This window comes from Ranitomeya variabilis, chromosome 8 (genome assembly GCF_051348905.1).
Source record: "Ranitomeya variabilis isolate aRanVar5 chromosome 8, aRanVar5.hap1, whole genome shotgun sequence".
NCBI lineage: Eukaryota > Metazoa > Chordata > Amphibia > Anura > Dendrobatidae > Ranitomeya > Ranitomeya variabilis.
The window spans coordinates 144,076,474-144,097,396 of record NC_135239.1 but is presented as its reverse complement, the minus strand read 5'-3'; the positions used below and the strand labels follow the sequence as shown (position 1 = coordinate 144,097,396).

The window sequence follows — 20,923 nt, the reverse complement described above, 5'->3', positions numbered from 1 at the left end:
TGAAAAAAAAAAAAAAATAATAATAATAATAATAATAATAATAATAATAATAATAATAATAAATATATATATATATATATATATATATATATATATATATATATATATATATATATATATATATATATATATAATTGGAAACTTAAACACAAAAGTTAGTTTAATATGGTGAAGGTCCACCTTTTGCGCCGATTACAGCCTCAATTCTCCGAGGTATGGATTCATACAAGGTGTGAATTGTTTCCAAAGGAATTTTAGCCTATTCTGCAGTTAAAACACCCTCCAGTCTAACTTGAATCTCTAAAATCGACCATAAATGCTCAATAATGTTGAGGTCTGGGGATAGAGGGGGCCAGATGAGATGCTCAACTTCATTAGAATGTTCCTCGTGCCATGCTTTAACGATTCTAGCTGTATGAATTGGTGCATTATCATCCTGAAAGATGTCGTTCCCCTCCGCCATGTTTTACGGTTGGGAGAAGGCAGTCTGGATGGAATGCTTCTTTCGGCTGTCTCCAAACGTACACTCGGCCGGAGGTCGGAAATAGGGTAAACGATGATCCGTCTGAGAATATCACGTTTCCAATGATCGGGGGACCAATTCTGGAGGTTTCTACACCACTCTAAACGCTTGGAAACCCTCCCGATGAACAGTTTTCGTGGAAACTGGGTTCTGTAGGTGTTCATTGAGCTCAGCAGTGATTTTCGGAGCCGTGGTCTTGCGAGACTCTCTCACAATTCACTTTAGAGTCCGACGGTCTCTCTCAGTCAACTATGACTTTCGGCAGGACCTGTGCTTTGCTGCGGACGTTTTTCCTTCTCTTTCAAACGCAGTCATTACTTTGGAGACAGTACTTCCTGACACTCCAAGCATTCGGGCACTTTCTGTTACACTAGCGCCTGCCATACGAGCACCAACAATTTGGCGTCTTTGAAAATCTGAGAGGTCTGCCATTGGTATCAGGTTCTCATCAATGTTCTTACAATTCAGCAAAACAAACAGTTAATTTACATACACATATCACAAATAATTAACTAGAAAACATTACCATGTCACGGTTTGCATGTATATAACATGTTTGAAGATTATGATGCCAAAACGTTAGGTGTTTCCATTATTTTGTCCAATATATATATACACACACACACACACACACACCCCATGCCCACTACTGTGCTTCTATATGACGTTGCCTAAACTCATCCGCGTTGCGGGTTTACGAGCCACAGCATGTCAACTGTAGTCTCCGCTGCCAATAGACTGTCATTAGATGCGATAAATCCACATAGTAAATTGAACACATGCGTTTATTAGAACGCTTCAAAAATACACTGCACCCAAAACGCTACTATTCCTGAATATGGGCACGTAGCCCAACTCCTTCGTCACACTTGGCCATGGTGGGAAAAGTTTGAACCATGGTATTTTCTGCGCTTTATCCTAGGTCTGCCTTTTAGAGAAAATGATTGTGGCCGATCAAGTTTGCAAGTTCGCAGTGATAGCATTTGTAAGAAACCGCTAAACAGGGGAAGATGAGGATGGGACAACTTGCACAAGTGGTGAGCAGCTGCTTACTGGCACATGATGTGCTTGTACGGCATATTGCAAATATTTGCTGAATTGGACATTGATATTTTTTTTTTTAGAAGTGCTAAAAGGTATGCGGAGACCTACATCGACAGTTAGCCTGCTGGGTCTAAGGTCATTTTCACGCACTACCGTGTGCTGCCCCTTATGGCTCACAGACCCATTACAATCAATGTGCCTTTTCACATTTTTTTCAGTGCTGATTATCAACAGAAAACCCAGAGACACTTCCTACTTTGATCTGTGTTGGGTCAAACTTGCCAACATGAGTCAATGGCTCTGCGAAAAAAAGAAGACGGCACACAGAAGTAACCCACATAATCGCTAGGAGAAACTACAATTTTTTGTTCATATGATGCATCAACTTAATTTATAAGTTAAAATATTGCCAGTAACCCCTTACCAACATATGATGTACAGTAACGTCATACACTGGCTACCTGACTTGGATGCGGTTCAGTAACAGAGCCTGCATCTATGCTGGCACATAATGGCTGTATTATTCACCCACCATCTTCCTCCAACAACCACACAGAAAGAAGCTTCGCCCGTGGCAGTTTACTTGTTGTTGAACGCCGCTGTCAATTTGTGACAGTGGCATTTACAGCCCATGTCCAGGGGGAGCGCTGTTGTGCTGCCATGACAACCGAGGTCTGCTGAAGAACCCGGGGCTGTAATGACAGTACTCCTGTAAAAGTCAGTCCGAAGCTGATGTTCATAGGAGACTGATTTTTGCAATGTAGATCAATACTGTGGCATTGCTGCAGGTTTAAGTTCTTTAATGGGACCAACATGTACGGTAAAAGTAAAAAAAATAAATAAGGGAAAAAAAAATAAAAAAAAATCAACAGAATAAGAATATGAGAGTTCGAATCAACCACCACTCAAAAAATTGAAACAGAAAAAAAATACTCATTGTATCGCTACATGCCTAAAAAGCTGTTCTATCAAAATCTAAAATCAGTAAATTGTGTAACGAGAAAAAAAAACAGACTAGAAAAACATTTTTTGGCTCCCGCAATAATGCGAAAAAGCCAATAAGGGGAGATCCAAGTATTGCTTGTGCTTCAAAACAGTATTGATAAAAACATCGGCGAAGGGTTATATATATTATAAAAAAAAAAAAAAAAAAAAAAAAAATCAACCCTCATACAGCTCCAACGAGCAAAAACTCAAAGGGTTCATTCTTGAAAATGGAGACAAGCAAAAATACTAAATTTCAAATTTTTTATTTTCACCACTAAACTCACCCCCCCACCTGTCCCCAAAAAAACACTATGCTCGTCATCGCTGTTCAGCCTCATATGTATCTTTTGAATGTAAACACCCAGAACATTGTCAAAATTCTAGTCAGCACTTTATATAGGCAGGCACCTTCATGCAACATTCCATGCAAACTTTTTTTTTTTTTTTTGTTAAACCCCCCCAAAACACACAAAAAAAACGAATACACATTTATGTTAGAGTCTGAAAGATTTACCCACGCACAATTATACCACAATTACATGTGCAGAGTCCAGACTTATCACACATCGTTTGATGGTCTCGTCGGGGCTTATGGGGTCATAAGATTTTCTGGCGTGTACGCCTACTGCAGACTGACACCCAGACGGTCCACTACATCAGTGTCCACTTCCAGTAGGCGTACACGCTCAAAAATGATTAACGGCAGAGTGCTGGTTTACTTTGTCAGCACCATTATAACCTATGGCCCCGTCGGTGCATATTCTCGAATCCAGTTTTGCGGGGGTTTCGAACGTAAGCCCCGATGGGACCAACCAACAGGTGCCAAAAAGCAGTGTGAAAGCACCCTTGGACATAGGTCTATATCGTGTAGATCTTTTATCATCAGTACTATAGAGATCAAACACCAGGTTTTATGCTACATCATTCAAATCTGGCATCTATCATTGGTTTGACTTTATTAAACAAAAAAATGAAATTTACAGAAAAAATAAAGTGTAAAAATGTGTGATTTCTAAACTTTAATAAGTCTGAAATTATAACAGGGCCGTACCACACTAAATGGTTAACAATTGGCATTTCCCAAAGGTGTACTTTATTCTGGTATTGTTTTTCTAGATGTCTAATTTTTTCCCAAAATTTATGTTTAGGAGTAGTGACAAGCGAACGTGCTCAGATCGGAGCATAGTGTTAGCATATTATGTTCGAGTCTCCGCAGCTGCATGATTCATGGCTGTTAGCCTGAACACATGTGGGGATTCCCTAACAAACAGGCAATCATGCAGCCGCAGGGACTCAAACATAATTTACCAGCACTACTAGATGGTCAGATAACTACCGAGTGTGCTGGGCTAAGAGGTTATCTGGGCAAGGTCTCTCATCACTATTTAAGAAATGTTTTGTATTCAGTGACACAAAGTGGAATGAACTAGATCAAAAATTATTTTTTCCTATTAAAAATGTAGCGATAGCCCAAATTTAAATTTTCACAAATTATTTTTTTTTTAAATAAATATATATATTGTTAATAATAATAATGTTCACGTCTTTTTTTCACCATGCAGAGAATACAGAAAAAAATGTTGGAATTGCATTTTTTCCCCACCAATTCATCTCATTTAAATATTTTTTTTCTATTTTTCAGTACATCTTATAGTAAAATTTAGGGAGTCATTCAAAACTACAACTCAAAAAACAAGTCCCCATACGGCTGAAGCACCTGAAAAATAAAAAGTTATGATTTTTTGAAGACGAGGCCTCAGAGATCACCACATATTGTAAGGCAATGACAATATTTGTGCCGCAAACTTATGATGGGCAGTGATATCCAAGGCCTAGACGCAGCTGAAAGTTCTGGCCTACAAGTGAATAGGCCAGACATGCGCTGTGCTATGGCAAAAAGAAGGACAAGATGGCGGGCAGCAAGCAGCAGGGAATAGTTGGCGATGAAGCGAGTATTCGTTATTTGGGGGGGGGGGGTATATACAAACCTATGGAAGCCATCTAGTCTGTAACCCAGGGGACTGCCTGTATACATAGCTAGGTACTGGAATCATTTTGAAATGTACATATTTATCCTCACCTTGCACGTTTCGCATACAAAATAGCAATCCGTGGGTTCAGTTTAATGGCTTCTGTAAATAAGTCAACAGCATTCTGCAGATCACCTGGAGACAAAAAAAAAAATAAAGAAATATGGTAGATTAATAAGCACAAGGAAATCAAGAGTATTGCATACCTAAACTTTACATAAGAAAACAATTAAAAAAGATTATAGTGCAAGAATCAGCAGTATAATCACACAGTTAGCGATTGTTACTGATCATAGCAGAACGGACCGCCCGAAGAGAAAGCTGTGGGATACACTACACTATTGCAAGGTTACCATCCTTCGTGACGGAGCAAGCGCCATAGGATTACACAGCACCTGCTCCTGCACAGAGGTTGGTAGCCCAGAAGCAGAAGGGCAGTGATGGCTTAGTTTAACCCCTTCATCAAAAGCCACCTTCCTGACCAGGCCAAATTTTACAATTATGACCACTGTAACTTCATTTGGTTATAATACTGGAACGCTTCAACGGATCCAGGGCCGTATTTAGAGTTTATGCTGCCCTAGGCACTTTTAGTGCTGCCTCCCCCTTTGGCGAGTATGACACTATCGGCAGTGACTTTGTCAAAAATCGCTGATGTGAAAGTAGCCTTTTGCAGATCCGGCAGTTTTTCCGCATCTGCCGCATAACGGATCACTTATGGCAACACTGCGTTCGGCCTCATTCATTCCCTATGGGATTTGCGGCACTTGCTGCGATCTGGCAAATGCGGTATCATACCTCCCAACTTTTGAAGAAGGGAAAGAGGGACAAAGTTTGCCGTGGCGCAGAGCGCGCCGCGGCAAATTTTAGGCCATGCCTCTGACCACAGCCATTTCACAACTAGTCACACCCATATCCACGCCCCAACCACACTCATTTAGTACTGCTGATCACACTGTTTCATAAACAATTATATAAAAAAAAAAAAAATATGGCCACACTGTGCTCCATACTGTATAACGACCCCACAATGCTCAATACTGTATAATGACCCCACATGATGCTGCGTACAGTATAATGGCCACACAGTGCTCCATACTGTATAATGGCCACATGATGCTCCACACTGTATAATGGCCACACACGATGCTCCATACTGTATAATGGCCACACATGATGCTCAATACTTAAGACCAAAAAAGTCCCCAATTGGGTCTGGGCAAGATCACCAATGTAAGGGTTAATCATATAGAAAAATAACCACCAATCACATGTAAATGCCCAGAAATACCAATAAGGAGAAAAAAAACGGGGTATTAATGCTCTTATTTTCTCTGGTTGGCACTTATCCATCTTCACATTGCCGAGATTCTTTAGCTGTCTTTCTACCTTATGTACCTTTTTGTCTGTATATCTTTATATGTGCAATAAATTTATATATTTTGATTAATACCCCGTTTTTTTCTCCTTATTGGTATTTCTGGGCATTTACATATGATTGGTGGTTATTTTTCTATATGATTAACCCTTACATTGGTGATCTTGCCCAGACCCAATTGGGAACTTTTTTGGTCTTATGTATATAGCTTTAGGGGTATGGTCCCAAGTAGCTATGGTGACCATATTGTAGGTTCTCATGATGCTCAATACTGTATAATGACCCCGCATGATGCTCAATACTGTATAATGACCCCGCATGATGCTCAATACTGTATAATGACCCCGCATGATGCTCATACTGTATAATGACCCCGCATGATGCTCCATACTGTATAATGGCCACACATGATGCTACATACTGTATAATGCCCCCCCTCCCATCTTGTATGCATGGCTCATCTCCCCCTCCCCTCCTGTATGCATGGCTCATCTCCCCCTCCCATCCTGTGTGCATGGCTCATCTCACCCCCCTCCTCCCATCCTGTATGCATGGCTCATCTCACCCCCCCTCCTCCCATCCTGTATGCATGGCTCATCTCACCCCCCCTCCTCCCATCCTGTATGCATGGCTCATCTCACCCCCCCTCCTCCCATCCTGTATGCATGGCTCATCTCCCCCCCCCTCCTCCCATCCTGTATGCATGGCTCATCTCCCCCCCTCCTGTATGCATGGCTCATCTCACCCCCCCCCTCCTCCCATCCTGTATGCATGGCTCATCTCTGTCCCAGCGCAGCACCTTCTTCCTGCGTGAGCGGTCACGTGCAAATATGGCCCTTAACGGATCCCATCGATTCTGAGACTGTTTTCTTGTGACATAATTTACTTCATACTTTCACAAAAATGTTTCGATATGACTTGCTTTTAGTTGTGAAAATATCGGAAATTTGGCAAAAAGTTGGAAAATTTTCAAACTTTTCATTTTTATGCCCTTAAATCAGAGTCATGTTAAACAAAGCAGTTAATAAACAACATTTATCACATGTCTACTTTACATCAGCACAATTTTTTAAACAATTTTATTAGTAAAGTTGTAAGGGTTAAAAGTTGACCAGTGATTTCTAAGTTTTCAAACAAAATTTGCAAAACCATTTTTTTTTTCTTTAGTGGGACCACATCACATTTGAAGTGACTTTGAGGGGCCTATATGACAGAAAATACCCAAAAGTGACAACAGTCTAAAAACTGCTCCTCTTAAGTTGCTCAAAACCAGTCAAGAAGTTTATTAACCCTTCATGTGCTTCAAAGGAATTAATGGAATGTGGAAGGAAAAACATTTTTTTACTTTAGATAAAATTGTTTTTTTTTTTGCAAATGTAACAGGACAAAATGGACCCCAAAATATGTTGAGCAATTTCTTGAGTACACAGATACCCAATATGTTGAGGAAAACTACTGTTTTGGTGCATGGCAGGGCTCTGAAGAGAAGGAGCGCCATTTGACTTTTTGAATGCAAAATTTGCTGGAATCATTAGCAGACGCCATATCTCGTTTGGGGAGCCCCTGATGTGCCTAAACAGTGAAAACACCCAACAAGTGACCCCATTTTGGAAACTAGACTTCTCAGGGAATGTACTTTAGATGTGCGGTGAGCACCTTAAACCACCATGTGCTTCACAGAAGTTTAGAACGTTGAGCTGAGGGGAAAAAAAACAAAACACTTTTTTTCCCACAAAAATATTTTTAGCCCCAATTTTTTTTATTTTCACAAGGTTAACAGGGGAAAATGAACCCCAGAATTTGTAGTGCAATTTCTCCCGAGTACAACATTACCTCACGTGGTTGAAAACTACTTTTGATGCACAGTGCAAAGCTCAGAAGGGAAGAAGTGCCATATTGGAGTCCAGATTTTTCTGGACAGGTTTGAGTGTGCCATGTCACATTGGAACAGTGTAAGGCCACAGTCACACTACCGTATAATACGGACGAGTGCTATGCTATAAAACAAAAAAATAAAAAATCACATAGCGCTCGGACCAGTATTAATCTATGGGGAAACTCATATCACCGTTTTTTTCTCGGGCGTATTCAGCTTGCTAGTGAACTTGCACCATGCTGCAATTTTACGCATATATATCAGCTGAGTCCCACCAATGCAAGTCTATTGGTGCAAAAAAAAAAAAAAAAAAAATCCACACCACACGGACCATCAGTGTGACTTGCTAGAAATAAGCACACATTTTCCTCATTTCAGCACATTGAGCCATTAAATTCAATGAGGAACAGCAGTGAGAAATGTAAAGCCATAAGGATGTCGTACGGATACTTAGATACGAGGAAATCGCATCCTTGCATTGCAAACGGATTACATACGGATCACCATACGGAGAAAATTTGTGCGATTCTCGGGAGAGAGAATCGGACCGATTTTTTATAAGTTAAGTGTGACTCCAGCCTAAAACCTAAAACTCAGAAAGCAAGGAGCACCAGATTTTACTGTTAGGCTATGTGCACACGTTGCGGATTTTGATGAGTGTGTGTGAACATGTAGTCCCTTAAAATACTTTTTATTAAATATATCTTAAAAATTCAAAAATCCCAGTGACATATAGCAAAAAACAGGATCAAAAAGGTGCACCTATCCTCACACTATCCCTACACTTTGCTGCTCTCCCTACCTAACAGTGGAGGTTGGCACCCTGATAGAGTCGATTATGGCGCCCCCACTCAACGGCGGCTATCCACTGCTCACCCCATCAACCACCTATAACACTACAGGTGGGAAAACAATGAATTTATAAAGAGATGAAATATAGTGTGGAGAGAACAGCAACAAAAAATAGGTGCACAAAAAAAAAAAAGAAAAAAAAAAAAAAATGTCCCTAATATTGTCCAGAGTATTTTGATATATATAGGACAAATAATGACAAGGGGAATAGTAGTCCAATATATAATGGTTCAAGAAAAAAATATTGATATATATATAAACCAAAACTGTACGTGGACAACCTATCTCAGCCATAGGTAGGATAGGCCCAATATGAGCCTCAGTAACATAGTTAGTACAATCCTTTAACCCTATGGTATATGGCCTAAGGCTGTCAACCACAGACAATAGATGATTAGCAATAGCAGATGGCCAGTAATGTACAGTCTGATATCAATATGAAGCTATAACGGACAGCAAGCAGAGGATCATATCCTCAGATTGAAAAAACTTAGCTTCCCAGCTTCTCAATAGTCGCCTCGACGCGTTTCCCCGAACTACGGTTCATCAGGAGGCAGTCAGAATAGGAACCATTACTCCAGAGATGCAGGTGCTGTGATGTTCAGCAGATCTCGAGTCGAGGCGACTATTGAGAAGCTGGGAAGCTAAGTTTTTTCAATCTGAGGATATGATCCTCTGCTTGCTGTCCGTTATAGCTTCATATTGATATCAGACTGTACATTACTGGCCATCTGCTATTGCTAATCATCTATTGTCTGTGGTTGACAGCCTTAGGCCATATACCATAGGGTTAAAGGATTGTACTAACTATGTTACTGAGGCTCATATTGGGCCTATCCTACCTATGGCTGAGATAGGTTGTCCACGTATAGTTTTGGTTTATATATATCAATATTTTTTTCTTGAACCATTGTATATTGGACTACTATTCCCCTTGTCATTATTTGTCCTATATATATCAAAATACTCTGGACAATATTAGGGACATTTTTTTTTTTTTCTTTCTTTTTTTTTTTGTGCACCTATTTTTTGTTGCTGTTCTCTCCACACTATATTTCATCTCTTTATAAATTCATTGTTTTCCCACCTGTAGTGTTATAGGTGGTTGATAGGGTGAGCAGTGGATAGCCGCTGTTGAGTGGGGGCGCCATAATCGACTCTATCAGGGTGCCAACCTCCACTGTTAGGTAGGGAGAGCAGCAAAGTGTAGGGATAGTGTGAGGATAGGTGCACCTTTTTGATCCTGTTTTTTGCTATATGTCACTGGGATTTTTGAATTTTTAAGATATATTTAATAAAAAGTATTTTAAGGGACTACATGTTCACACAGTTATAATATTCCCTAAACTCAGATATTGTTATTTTGGAGATATGGATTTTGATGAGAGGAATTGCATCAAATCTGCAGTGTAGTACAGTAACAATGATAGTCAATGGGAATTTGAGAATTGCAGTGTACATGCTGCGGAAAAATCCGTGCGGATTCGCTGTGTTTTTTTTCCCACAGCATGTCAATTCTTTGTGCAGAAACACAGCGTTTCTGCACCCATTGACTATACATTGAGTAAGGCAAAAAGGGAGGGGGCATTTGGATTTGGGAGTGCAAAATTTGCTGAATTTCTTTTGTGGGGTGAGGAGCTATAGCACTTTTGCAGAGCCTTTTTGCTACCAGTAACGTGGAAACCCTCTGTATTTTTGTTAACAGATGACAGACCTGAGGAAGAATTTTTGGTGGGATTGAGTTGAAGCTTTTGTTGTGAACATTTTACCTAATATTTGGGATCACATTTATCCAACACTCTACACTGAGCACTTACATCGGGTTTCCATCTAAATCGCTGAGTGATGTGATTCAGATGAAACCCCTGAGGGAAGCACTCACTATAACGAGGCAGCAGAGTTACTCTGGCATCTGTTCAGTGGTATCCTTTTCAGAAGTGCACAAAACTCTGGTGGACCGTGCGTTATGCACGTCTAAAGACTGGCACCATCAGATCATAGGCGGCCAGAGGGCGGCCACAGTGCCTCCAACTGACTCATTATAGGGAATCTTCCATTGGGGGTTCCGTCTGAATCACATATTTCAGAGATTTACACAGAAACCCTGGTGTAAGCGCTCAGCATAGAGAAGTATAACTGAGCCGAGCCTTAGGCTACTTTCACACACAGCATATTTGCTGCGTATTTTTACGCGCGCGTATTTTGCTGCTGCTTTACCTGCGTTTTTTTACGCAGGCAAAAAACGCAGCTGCTTTCACACACAGCGTTTTTTGCTGCGTTTTTTGCAGCTGCGTTTTTTTCAGCATTGTGTACTGAAAATAAAGTTTGTTTGAAAAAAAAAAAAAAAAGGGGAAAAAAAAAAAGAGTCATTGAGGTCATTTCCTGTCTTTATGACTCAGAATACAATACACACTGGAGTTAACATCATGTCGATTCTGCCAGCTGCAATGGCCTTGAGCCAAAGACGCCTCAGCAAGCGGAACAGACATCAGCTGGGGTTTACTAACCCCACTGTCACTAACCCCAGGTTACTAGGGCAGGCGTCAGTCAGACGCCCCCCCTCGTAACCCTGTACGGTAAGGGTATGTTCACACGATCCTGATTTCAATCCTTTTTTTTCAGGACAAAAACCGCAGCTCTTGGCAGAAAACGCAGGTGCGTTTTTGGTGCGTTTTTGATGCGGTTTTTAGTGCGGTTTTTTATGCAGTTTTCTCTGCAGATTGTCTGTGTTTGACACAAATAAAGCTTTAACTGCAGTGGGGGAAAAAAAAAAGAAATGATGTCATTTCCTTGTCCAACCCTTTTCTTCTTCCATCCTCCATTTTGGGACTAAACACCAAAATGAGTGGACGTGTTTTGAATGACAGCGCTCCGCAGAGTGCTGAGCGTAGGCCAGATCACAGCCCGCGGATCCAGCTCTATCCAGCTATTTAAGTCTACGTTCACATTTGCGGTCTGCGCCGCAGCGTCGGGCGCCGCATGCGTCATGCGCCCCTATATTTAACATGGGGGCGCATGGACATGCGTCGCACTTGCGTTTTGCGCCGGCCGCATGCGTCACTGCAGCGCACGCATCCGGCCGCAGCAAGTTGCATTTTTGCTGCGTCCAAAATCAATCAAAAAAAGGACGCATGCGGCGCACAACGCAAATGTGAACATAGCCTAAGTGCCACGTATTTAAGTGCCACGTATTTAAGTGCCACGTATTTAAGTGCCACGTATTTAAGTGCCACGTATTTAAGTGCCACGTATTTAAGTGCCACGTATTTAAGTGCCACGTATTTAAGTGCCACGTATTTAAGTGCCACGTATTTAAGTGCCACGTATTTAAGTGCCACGTATTTAAGTGCCACGTATTTAAGTGCCACGTATTTAAGTGCCACGTATTTCAGTGCCACGTGCCACGTATTTCAGTGCCACGTGCCACGTATTTCAGTGCCACGTGCCACGTATTTCAGTGCCACGTGCCACGTATTTCAGTGCCACGTGCCACGTATTTCAGTGCCACGTGCCACGTATTTCAGTGCCACGTGCCACGTATTTAAGTGCCACGTATTTAAGTGCCACGTATTTAAGTGCCACGTATCACGTATTTCAGTGCCACGTATTTCAGTGCCACGTATCAAAGTGCCACGTGCCACGTATCAAAGTGCCACGTGCCACATATTTCAGTGCCACGTATCAAAGTGCCACGTGCCACATATTTCAGTGCCACATATTTCAGTGCCACGTGCCACGTATCAAAGTGCCACGTATCAAAGTGACTGAGCGCCGGCCCTAAAGTGAAAGTGAAAGCAGAGCGGTGACGTCACCGCTGTGCTGTTAAGGCCGGAGCTCAGTCAGTGTCAGGAAGCAGAGGCTGGGGGACGCGCAGGTGAGCATGTACTGTTTGTTTTTTTTACTTTTACGCTGGTAACCAGGGTAAACATCGGGTTACTAAGCGCGGCCCTGCGCTTAGTAACCCGATGTTTACTCTGGTTACCCGGGGGCCTCGGCATCCTTGGTCGCTGGAGAGCGGTCTGTGTGACAGCTCTCCAGCGATCAAACAGCGACGCTGCAGCGATCGGCATCGCTGTCGCTATCGCTGCAGCGTCGCTACACACACACACACACACACACACACACACACACACACACACACACACACACACACACACACACACCCCTTCACTGGGGGGCGGGGGCTTCCCTCTTCCTGTCCGACGTCACGTCCGGTCCTGGGTGTCAACCCCTCCGTACAAAGACGCCGACACCCAGGACAAAGGCGCTGTGTGTGCACGTTAATATGGGGCCCTAGGGGGATACGCAGACACGCCGCTGCGTAAAGAATTGACATGTCAATTCTTTTTACGCCGGCGTGTTTGCAGACAAAAGCGCCGCGTTTTTTTGCGGTGTGTCTGAACGGCAAAGTGAATTTCTCATTCACTTTGCCGGCAGACGAAAATGACATTGCGCATTTTTGAAAAGCGCCCGCAAAATAGCGCTCAAAAATGCGCTATGTCTGAAAGTAGCCTTACTGCGATCTTTGAGAGGCAGAAAAAACAAAATCAACAGCATAGTTACATAGTTACATAGTTATTAAGGTTGAAGGAAGACTGTAAGTCCATCTAGTTCAACCCATAGCCTAACCTAACATGCCCTAACATGTTGATCCAGGGGAAGGCAAAAAAACCCCATGCGGCAAACAAAGAGTAACTCCACCATGGGGAAAAAAATTCCTTCCCGACTCCACATACGGCAATCAGACTAGTTCCCTGGATCAACGCCTTATCAAGGAATCTAGTGTATATACCCTGTAACATTATACTTTTCCAGAAAGGTATCCAGTCCCCTCTTAAATTTAATTAATGAATCACTCATTACAACATCATACGGCAGAGAGTTCCATAGTCTCACTGCTTTTACAGTAAAGAATCCGCGTCTGGAGGAAAGAAGGTTTAAGCATAATAACAGACGTAGAGGATGCCCCCTTGTCCCTGTCTCAGGTCTATGATTAAAAAGATCACCAGAAAGGTCTTTGTACTGTCCCCTCATATATTTATACATTAAAATAAGATCACCCCTTAGTCTTCGTTTTTCCAAACTAAATAGCCCCAAGTGTAATAACCTATCTTGGTATTGCAGACCCCCCAGTCCTCTAATAACCTTGGTCGCTCTTCTCTGCACCCGCTCCAGTTCAGCTATGTCTTTCTTATACACCGGAGACCAGAACTGTGCACAGTATTCTAAGTGTGGTCGAACTAGTGACTTGTATAGAGGTAAAATTATGTTCTCCTCATGAGCATCTATGCCTCTTTTAATACATCCCATTATTTTATTTGCCTTTGTAGCAGCTGCCTGACACTGGCCACTGAATATGAGTTTGTCATCCACCCATACACCCAGGTCTTTTTCATTGATGGTTTTGCCCAGAGTTTTAGAATTAAGCACATAGTTATACATCTTATTACTTCTACCCAAGTGCATGACCTTACATTTATCCCCATTAAAGCTCATTTGCCATTTATCAGCCCAAGCTTCTAGTTTACATAAATCATCCTGTAATATAAAATTGTCCTCCCCTGTATTGATTACCCTGCAGAGTTTAGTGTCATCTGCAAATATTGAAATTCTACTCTGAATGCCCCCTACAAGGTCATTAATAAATATGTTAAAAAGAAGAGGGCCCAATACTGACCCCTGTGGTACCCCACTGCTAACCGTGACCCAGTCCGAGTGTGCTCCATTAATAACCACCCTTTGTTTCCGATCCCTGAGCCAGCTTTCAACCCACTTACACATATTTTCCCCTATCCCCATTACTCTCATTTTATGTAACAACCTTTTGTGTGGCACCGTATCAAAAGCTTTGGAAAAGTCCATATATACTACGTCCACTGGGTTCCCTTGGTCCAGTCCGGAACTTACCTCTTCATAGAAGCTGATCAAATTAGTCTGACATGAACGGTCCCTAGTAAACCCGTGCTGATACTGGGTCATGAGGTTATTCCTCTTCAGATACTCCAGCATAGCATCCCTTAGAATGCCCTCCAGGATTTTACCCACAGTAGAGGTTAAGCTTACTGGCCTATAATTACAGAGTTCAGTTTTTGCCCCTTTTTTGAATATTGGCACCACATTTGCTATACGCCAGTCCTGTGGTACAGACCCTGTTATTATGGAGTCTTTAAAGATTAAAAATAATGGTCTATCAATGACTGTACTTAGTTCCTGCAGTACTCGGGGGTGTATCCCATCCGGGCCCGGAGATTTGTCAATTTTAGTGATTTTTAGACGCCGCTGTACTTCCTGCTGGGTTAAGCAGGTGACATTTAATGGGGAATTTTTATCACCAGTCATTTTGTCTGCCATGGGATTTTCTTTTGTAAATACTGATGAAAAAAAGTCATTTAGCATATTGGCTTTTTCCTCATCCTCATCCACCATTTCACCCAGACTATTTTTAAGGGGGCCAACACTGTCATTTTTTAGTTTCTTACTATTTATATAGTTAAAGAATATTTTGGGATTATTTTTACTCTCTGGCAATGAGTCTCTCTGTCTCAATCTTTGCTGCCTTGATTTGCTTTTTACAGAATTTATTTAATTTTCTGTATTTATTTAATGCCTCCTCACTACCTTCTTCCTTTAATTCTCTAAATGCTTTCTTTTTGTCCCTTATTGCGCCCCTTACAGCTCTATTTAGCCATATTGGTTTCCTCCTATTTCTAGTATGTTTATTCCCATACGGTATATACTGTGCACAGGTCCTATCCAGGATGCTAATAAATGTCTCCCATTTTCTTTGTGTATTTTTGTGTCTCAGGATATTGTCCCAGTAAATTGCACCAAGATCCTCTCTCATCCGTTGGAAATTTGCCCTCCTGAAGTTTAGTGTCCTTGTCACCCCCCTACTACCCATCTTATTAACCCCTTCCCGACATTTGACGTACTATCCCGTCGAGGTGGGGTGGGCCCGTATGACCGCCGACGGGATAGTACGTCATAGCCGATCGGCCGCGCTCACGGGGGGAGCGCGGCCGATCGCGGCCGGGTGTCGGCTGCATATCGCAGCTGACATCCGGCACTATGTGCCAGGAGCGGTCACGGACCGCCCCCGGCACATTAACCCCCGGCACACCGCGATCAAACATGATCGCGATGTGCCGGCGGTGCAGGGAAGCATCGCGCAGGGAGGGGGCTCCCTGCGGGCTTCCCTGAGCCCCCCGCAGCAACGCGATGTGATCGCGTTGCTGCGAGGGTCTTACCTCCCTCCCTGCCTGCTCCAGACCCGGATCCAAGATGGCCGCGGATCCGGGTCCTGCAGGGAGGGAGGTGGCTTCACAGACGCCTGCTCAGAGCAGGCACTGTGAAGCAGCCTGCACTTCTCTCAGATCGGTGATCTGTCAGAGTGCTATGCAAACTGGCAGATCACCGATCTGTATTGTCCCCCCCTGGGGCAAAGTAAAAAAGTAAAAAAAAAAATGTCCAAATGTGTAAAAAAAAATAAAAAAAAATATTCCAAAATAATGAAAAAAAAAAAAAATATTATTCCCATAAATACATTTCTTTATCTAAATTAAAAAAAAAAAACAATAAAAGTACACATATTTAGTATCGCCACGTCCGTAACGACCCAACCTATAAAACTGCCACACTAGTTAACCCCTTCAGTAAACACCGTAAGAAAAAAAAAAAAAAAACGAGGCAAAAAACAACGCTTTATTACCATACCGCCGAACAAAAAGTGGAATAACACGCGATCAAAAAGACTGATATAAATATCCATGGTACCGCTGAAAACGTCATCTTGTCCCGCAAAAAACAAGCCGCCATACAGCATCATCAGCAAAAAAATAAAAAAGTTATAGTCCTGAGAATAAAGCGATACCAAAATAATTATTTTTTCTATAAAATAGTTTTTATCGTATAAAAGCGCCAAAACATAAAAAAAATGATATAAATGAGATATCGCTGTAATCATACTGACCCGACGAATAAAACTGCTTTATCAATTTTACCAAACCCGGAACGGTATAAACGCCTCTCCCAAAAGAAATTCATGAATAGCAGGTTTTTGGTCATTCTGCCTCACAAAAATCGGAATAAAAAGCGATCAAAAACGGTCACGTGTCCGAAAATGTTACCAATAAAAACGTCAACTCGTCCCGCAAAAAACAAGACCTCACATGACTCTGTGGAGCAAATGTGGAAAAATTATAGGTCTCAAAATGTGGAGACGCAAAAACTTTTTTGCTATAAAAAGCGTCGCTGGTTTCACACTTGCGTTTTTGTCTGCAGCGTTTTTTGCACAAAAAAACGCATGCGTTTTTTCCCTATATTTAACATTGAAAACGCATGCGGTTTTTTTGTACGCGTTTGGTCGCGTTTTCAAACGCATGCGGGTTTTTTCTGCATGCGTTCATTTTCAGAAATACAACCTGCAGTATTTTCTTGCGCTTTTAAGCACATGCGTTTGTTTGCGTTAAAAACGCATGCATTTTTATCGAAAAAAACAGAAAACACACTGAAAAGCCACCCACCACCATCAAGGTGATAAAGGGATCCAAACCCTAACCCTAACTCTACCCCTAACCTCACCCCTAACCGTTTAATGAACATTTTCTGACAGTCATAGTGCCACGTATTTCAGTGCCACGTATTTCAGTGCCACGTATTTCAGTGCCATGTATTTCAGTGCCACGTATCACGTATTTCAGTGCCACGTGTTTCAGTGCCACGTATCACGTATTTCAGTGCCACATATTTTAGTACCACGTATTTCAGTTGCACGTATTTCAGTGCCACGTATTTCAGTGCCACGTATCACGTGTTTCAGTGCCACGTGTTTCAGTGCCACGTATTTAAGTGCCACGTATCACATTTCAGTGCCACGTATTTCAGTGCCACGTATTTCAGTGCCACGTATTTCAGTGCCACGTATTTCAGTGCCACGTATTTAAGTGCCACATATCACATATTTCAGTGCCACTTATTTAAGTGCCACGTATTTAAGTGCCACGTATTTAAGTGCCACGTATTTCAGTGCCACGTATTTCAGTGCCACGTATTTCAGTGCCACGTATTTCAGTGCCACGTATTTCAGTGCCACGTATTTCAGTGCCACGTATTTCAGTGCCACATATCACATATTTCAGTGCCACTTATTTAAGTGCCACGTATTTCAGTGCCACGTATTTCAGTGCCACATATTTCAGTGCCACGTATTTCAGTGCCACGTATTTAAGTGCCACATATCACATATTTCAGTGCCACTTATTTAAGTGCCACGTATTTCAGTGCCACGTATTTCAGTGCCACGTATTTCAGTGCCACGTATTTCAGTGCCACGTGTTTCAGTGCCACGTGTTTCAGTGCCACGTGTTTCAGTGCCACGTATTTAAGTGCCACGTATCACGTATTTCAGTGCCACGTATTTCAGTGCCACGTATTTCAGTGCCACGTATTTCAGTGCCACGTATTTCAGTGCCACGTATTTCAGTGCCACGTATTTCAGTGCCACGTATTTCAGTTACGTTTAGGGTTAGGGGTAGGGTTAGGGTTAGGGTTGGAGGTAAAGTTAGGGTTGGGGCTAAAGTTAGGTTTGGGGCTAAAGTTAGGGTTAGGGTTTGGATTACATTTACGTTTGGATTAGGGTTGGGATTAGAATTATGGGTGTGTCAGGGCTAGGGGTGTGGTTAGGGTTACCGTTGGGATTAGGGTTAGGGGTGTGTTTGGGTTAGGGTTTCAGGTAGAATTGGGGGGTTTCCACTGTCCAGGCACATCAGGGGCTCTCCAAGCGCGACATGGCGTCCAATCTCAATTCCAGCCAATTCTGCGTTGAAAAAGTAAAACAGTGCTCCTTCCCTTCCGAGCTCTCCCGTGCGCCCAAAAAGGGGTTTACCCCAACATATGTGTTATCAGCGTACTCGGGACAAATTGAACAACAACTTCTGGGGTCCAAGTTCTCTTGTTATCCTTAGGAAAATAAAAATTTGGGGGGCTAAAAATCATTTTTGTGGGAAAAAAAAGATGTTTTATTTTCACGGCTCTGCATTATAAACTGTAGTGAAACACTTGGGGGTTCAAAGTTCTCACAACACATCTAGATAAGTTCCTTGGGAGGTCTAGTTTCCAATATGGGGTCACTTGTGGGGGGTTTGTACTGTTTGGGTACATCAGGGGCTCTGCAAATGCAACGTGACGCCTGCAGACCAATCCATTTAAGGCTGCATTCCAAATGGCGCTCCTTCCCTTCCGAGCTCTGTCATGCGCCCAAACAGTGGTTCCCCCCGACATATGGGGTATCAGCGTACTCAGGACAAATTGGACAACAACTTTTGGGGTCTAATTTATCCTGTTACCCTTGTGAAAATACAAAACTGGGGGCTAAAAAATCATTTTTGAGAAAAAAAAAAAAAATTATTTTCACGGCTCTGCGTTATAATCTGTAGTGAAACACTTGGGGGTTCAAAGCTCTCAAAACACATCTAGATAAGTTCCTTAGGGGGTCTACTTTCCAAAATGGTGTCACTTGTAGGGAGTTTCAATGTTTAGGCACATCAGGGGCTCTCCAAACGCAACATGGCGTCCCATCTCAATTCCAGTCAATTTTGCATTGAAAAGTCAAATGGCGCTCCTTCCCTTCCAAGCTCTGCCATGCGCCCAAACAATGGTTTACACCCACATATGGGGTATCAGCGTACTCAGGACAAATTGCACAACATTTTTTGGGGTCCAATTTCTTCTCTTACCCTTGGGAAAATAAAAAATTGGGGGCAAAAAGATCATTTTTGTGAAAAAATATGATTTTTTATTTTTACGGCTCTGCATTATAAACTTCTGTGAAGCACTTGGTGGGTCAAAGTGCTCACCACACATCTAGATAAGTTCCTTAGGGGGTCTACTTTCCAAAATGGTGTCACTTGTAGGGAGTTTCAATGTTTAGGCACATCAGGGGCTCTCCAAACGCAACATGGCGTCCCATCTCAATTCCAGTCAATTTTGCATTGAAAAGTCAAATGGCGCTCCTTCCCTTCCAAGCTCTGCCATGCGCCTAAACAATGGTTTACACCCACATATGGGGTATCATCGTACTCAGGACAAATTGTACAACAACTTTGGGGGTCCATTTTCTCCTGTTACCCTTGGTAAAATAAAACAAATTGGAGCTGAAATAAATTTTGTGTGAAAAAAAGTTAAATGTTCATTTTTATTTAAACATTCCAAAAATTCCTGTGAAACACCTGAAGGGTTAATAAACTTCTTGAATGTGGTTTTGAGCACCTTGAGGGGTGCAGTTTTTAGAATGGTGTCACACTTGAGTATTTTCTATCATATAGACCCCTCAAAATGACTTCAAATGAGATGTGGTCCCTAAAAAAAAATGGTGTTGTAAAAATGAGAAATTGCTGGTCAACTTTTAACCCTTATAACTCCGTCACAAAAAAAAATTTTGGTTCCAAAATTGTACTGATGTAAAGTAGACATGTGGGAAATGTTACTTATTAAGTATTTTGCGTGACATATGTCTGTGATTTAAGGGCACAAAAATTCAAAGTTGGAAAATTGCAAAATTTTCAAAATTTTCGCCAAATTTCCATTTTTTTCACAAATAAACGCAAGTTATATCGAATAAATTTTACCTTTAACATGAAGTACAATATGTCACGAGAAAACAATGTCAGAATCGCCAAGATCCGTCAAAGCGTTCCAGAGTTATAGCCTCATAAAGGGACAGTGGTCAGAATTGTAAAAATTGGCCCGGTCATTAACGTGCAAACCACCCTTGGGGGTGAAGGGGTTAAAGGTTACATGAAAACTTATTATTTTGTGATCACTATTCCCCAAGTGACCCCCAACCCTTATATTTGATATGCGGTCTGGCCTGTTGGTTAATATTAGGTCTAGCAGTGCCCCCCTCCTTGTTGGGTCCTGAACCAGTTGTGAAAGGTAATTGTCTCTCATAGTTGTCAAAAACCGATTACCTTTGCTGGAACTGCAGGTTTCTGTTCCCCAATCTATTTCAGGGTAGTTGAAGTCCCCCATAATAATGACTTCTCCTTGAGTCGCAGCTTCATCTATTTGCTTTACGAGGATATTCTCCATTGCTTCCATTAGTTTTAGAGATTTATAACAAACCCCTATCAGTAATTTATTATTTTTTCCCCCTCCCCTTATCTCCACCCACAGGGACTCTACATTTTCATTAAATTCACCTATATTATCACGTAGGATGGGTTTTAAGGAAGATT

The 20,923-nt window shown here is 42.0% G+C and overlaps 1 protein-coding gene across 1 annotated transcript in view; it reads right to left on the bottom strand.

Annotated features, from left to right (window-relative positions):
• Positions 1 to 20,923, bottom strand: part of ST13 (ST13 Hsp70 interacting protein) — a 202,530-nt gene that overhangs the window by 67,468 nt on the left and 114,139 nt on the right. Inside the window, exon 6 of the mRNA XM_077276087.1 lies at positions 4,635 to 4,719. Within this exon, the coding sequence (XP_077132202.1) occupies positions 4,635 to 4,719 (85 nt within the window). The remainder of the gene's footprint in view (positions 1 to 4,634; positions 4,720 to 20,923) is intronic.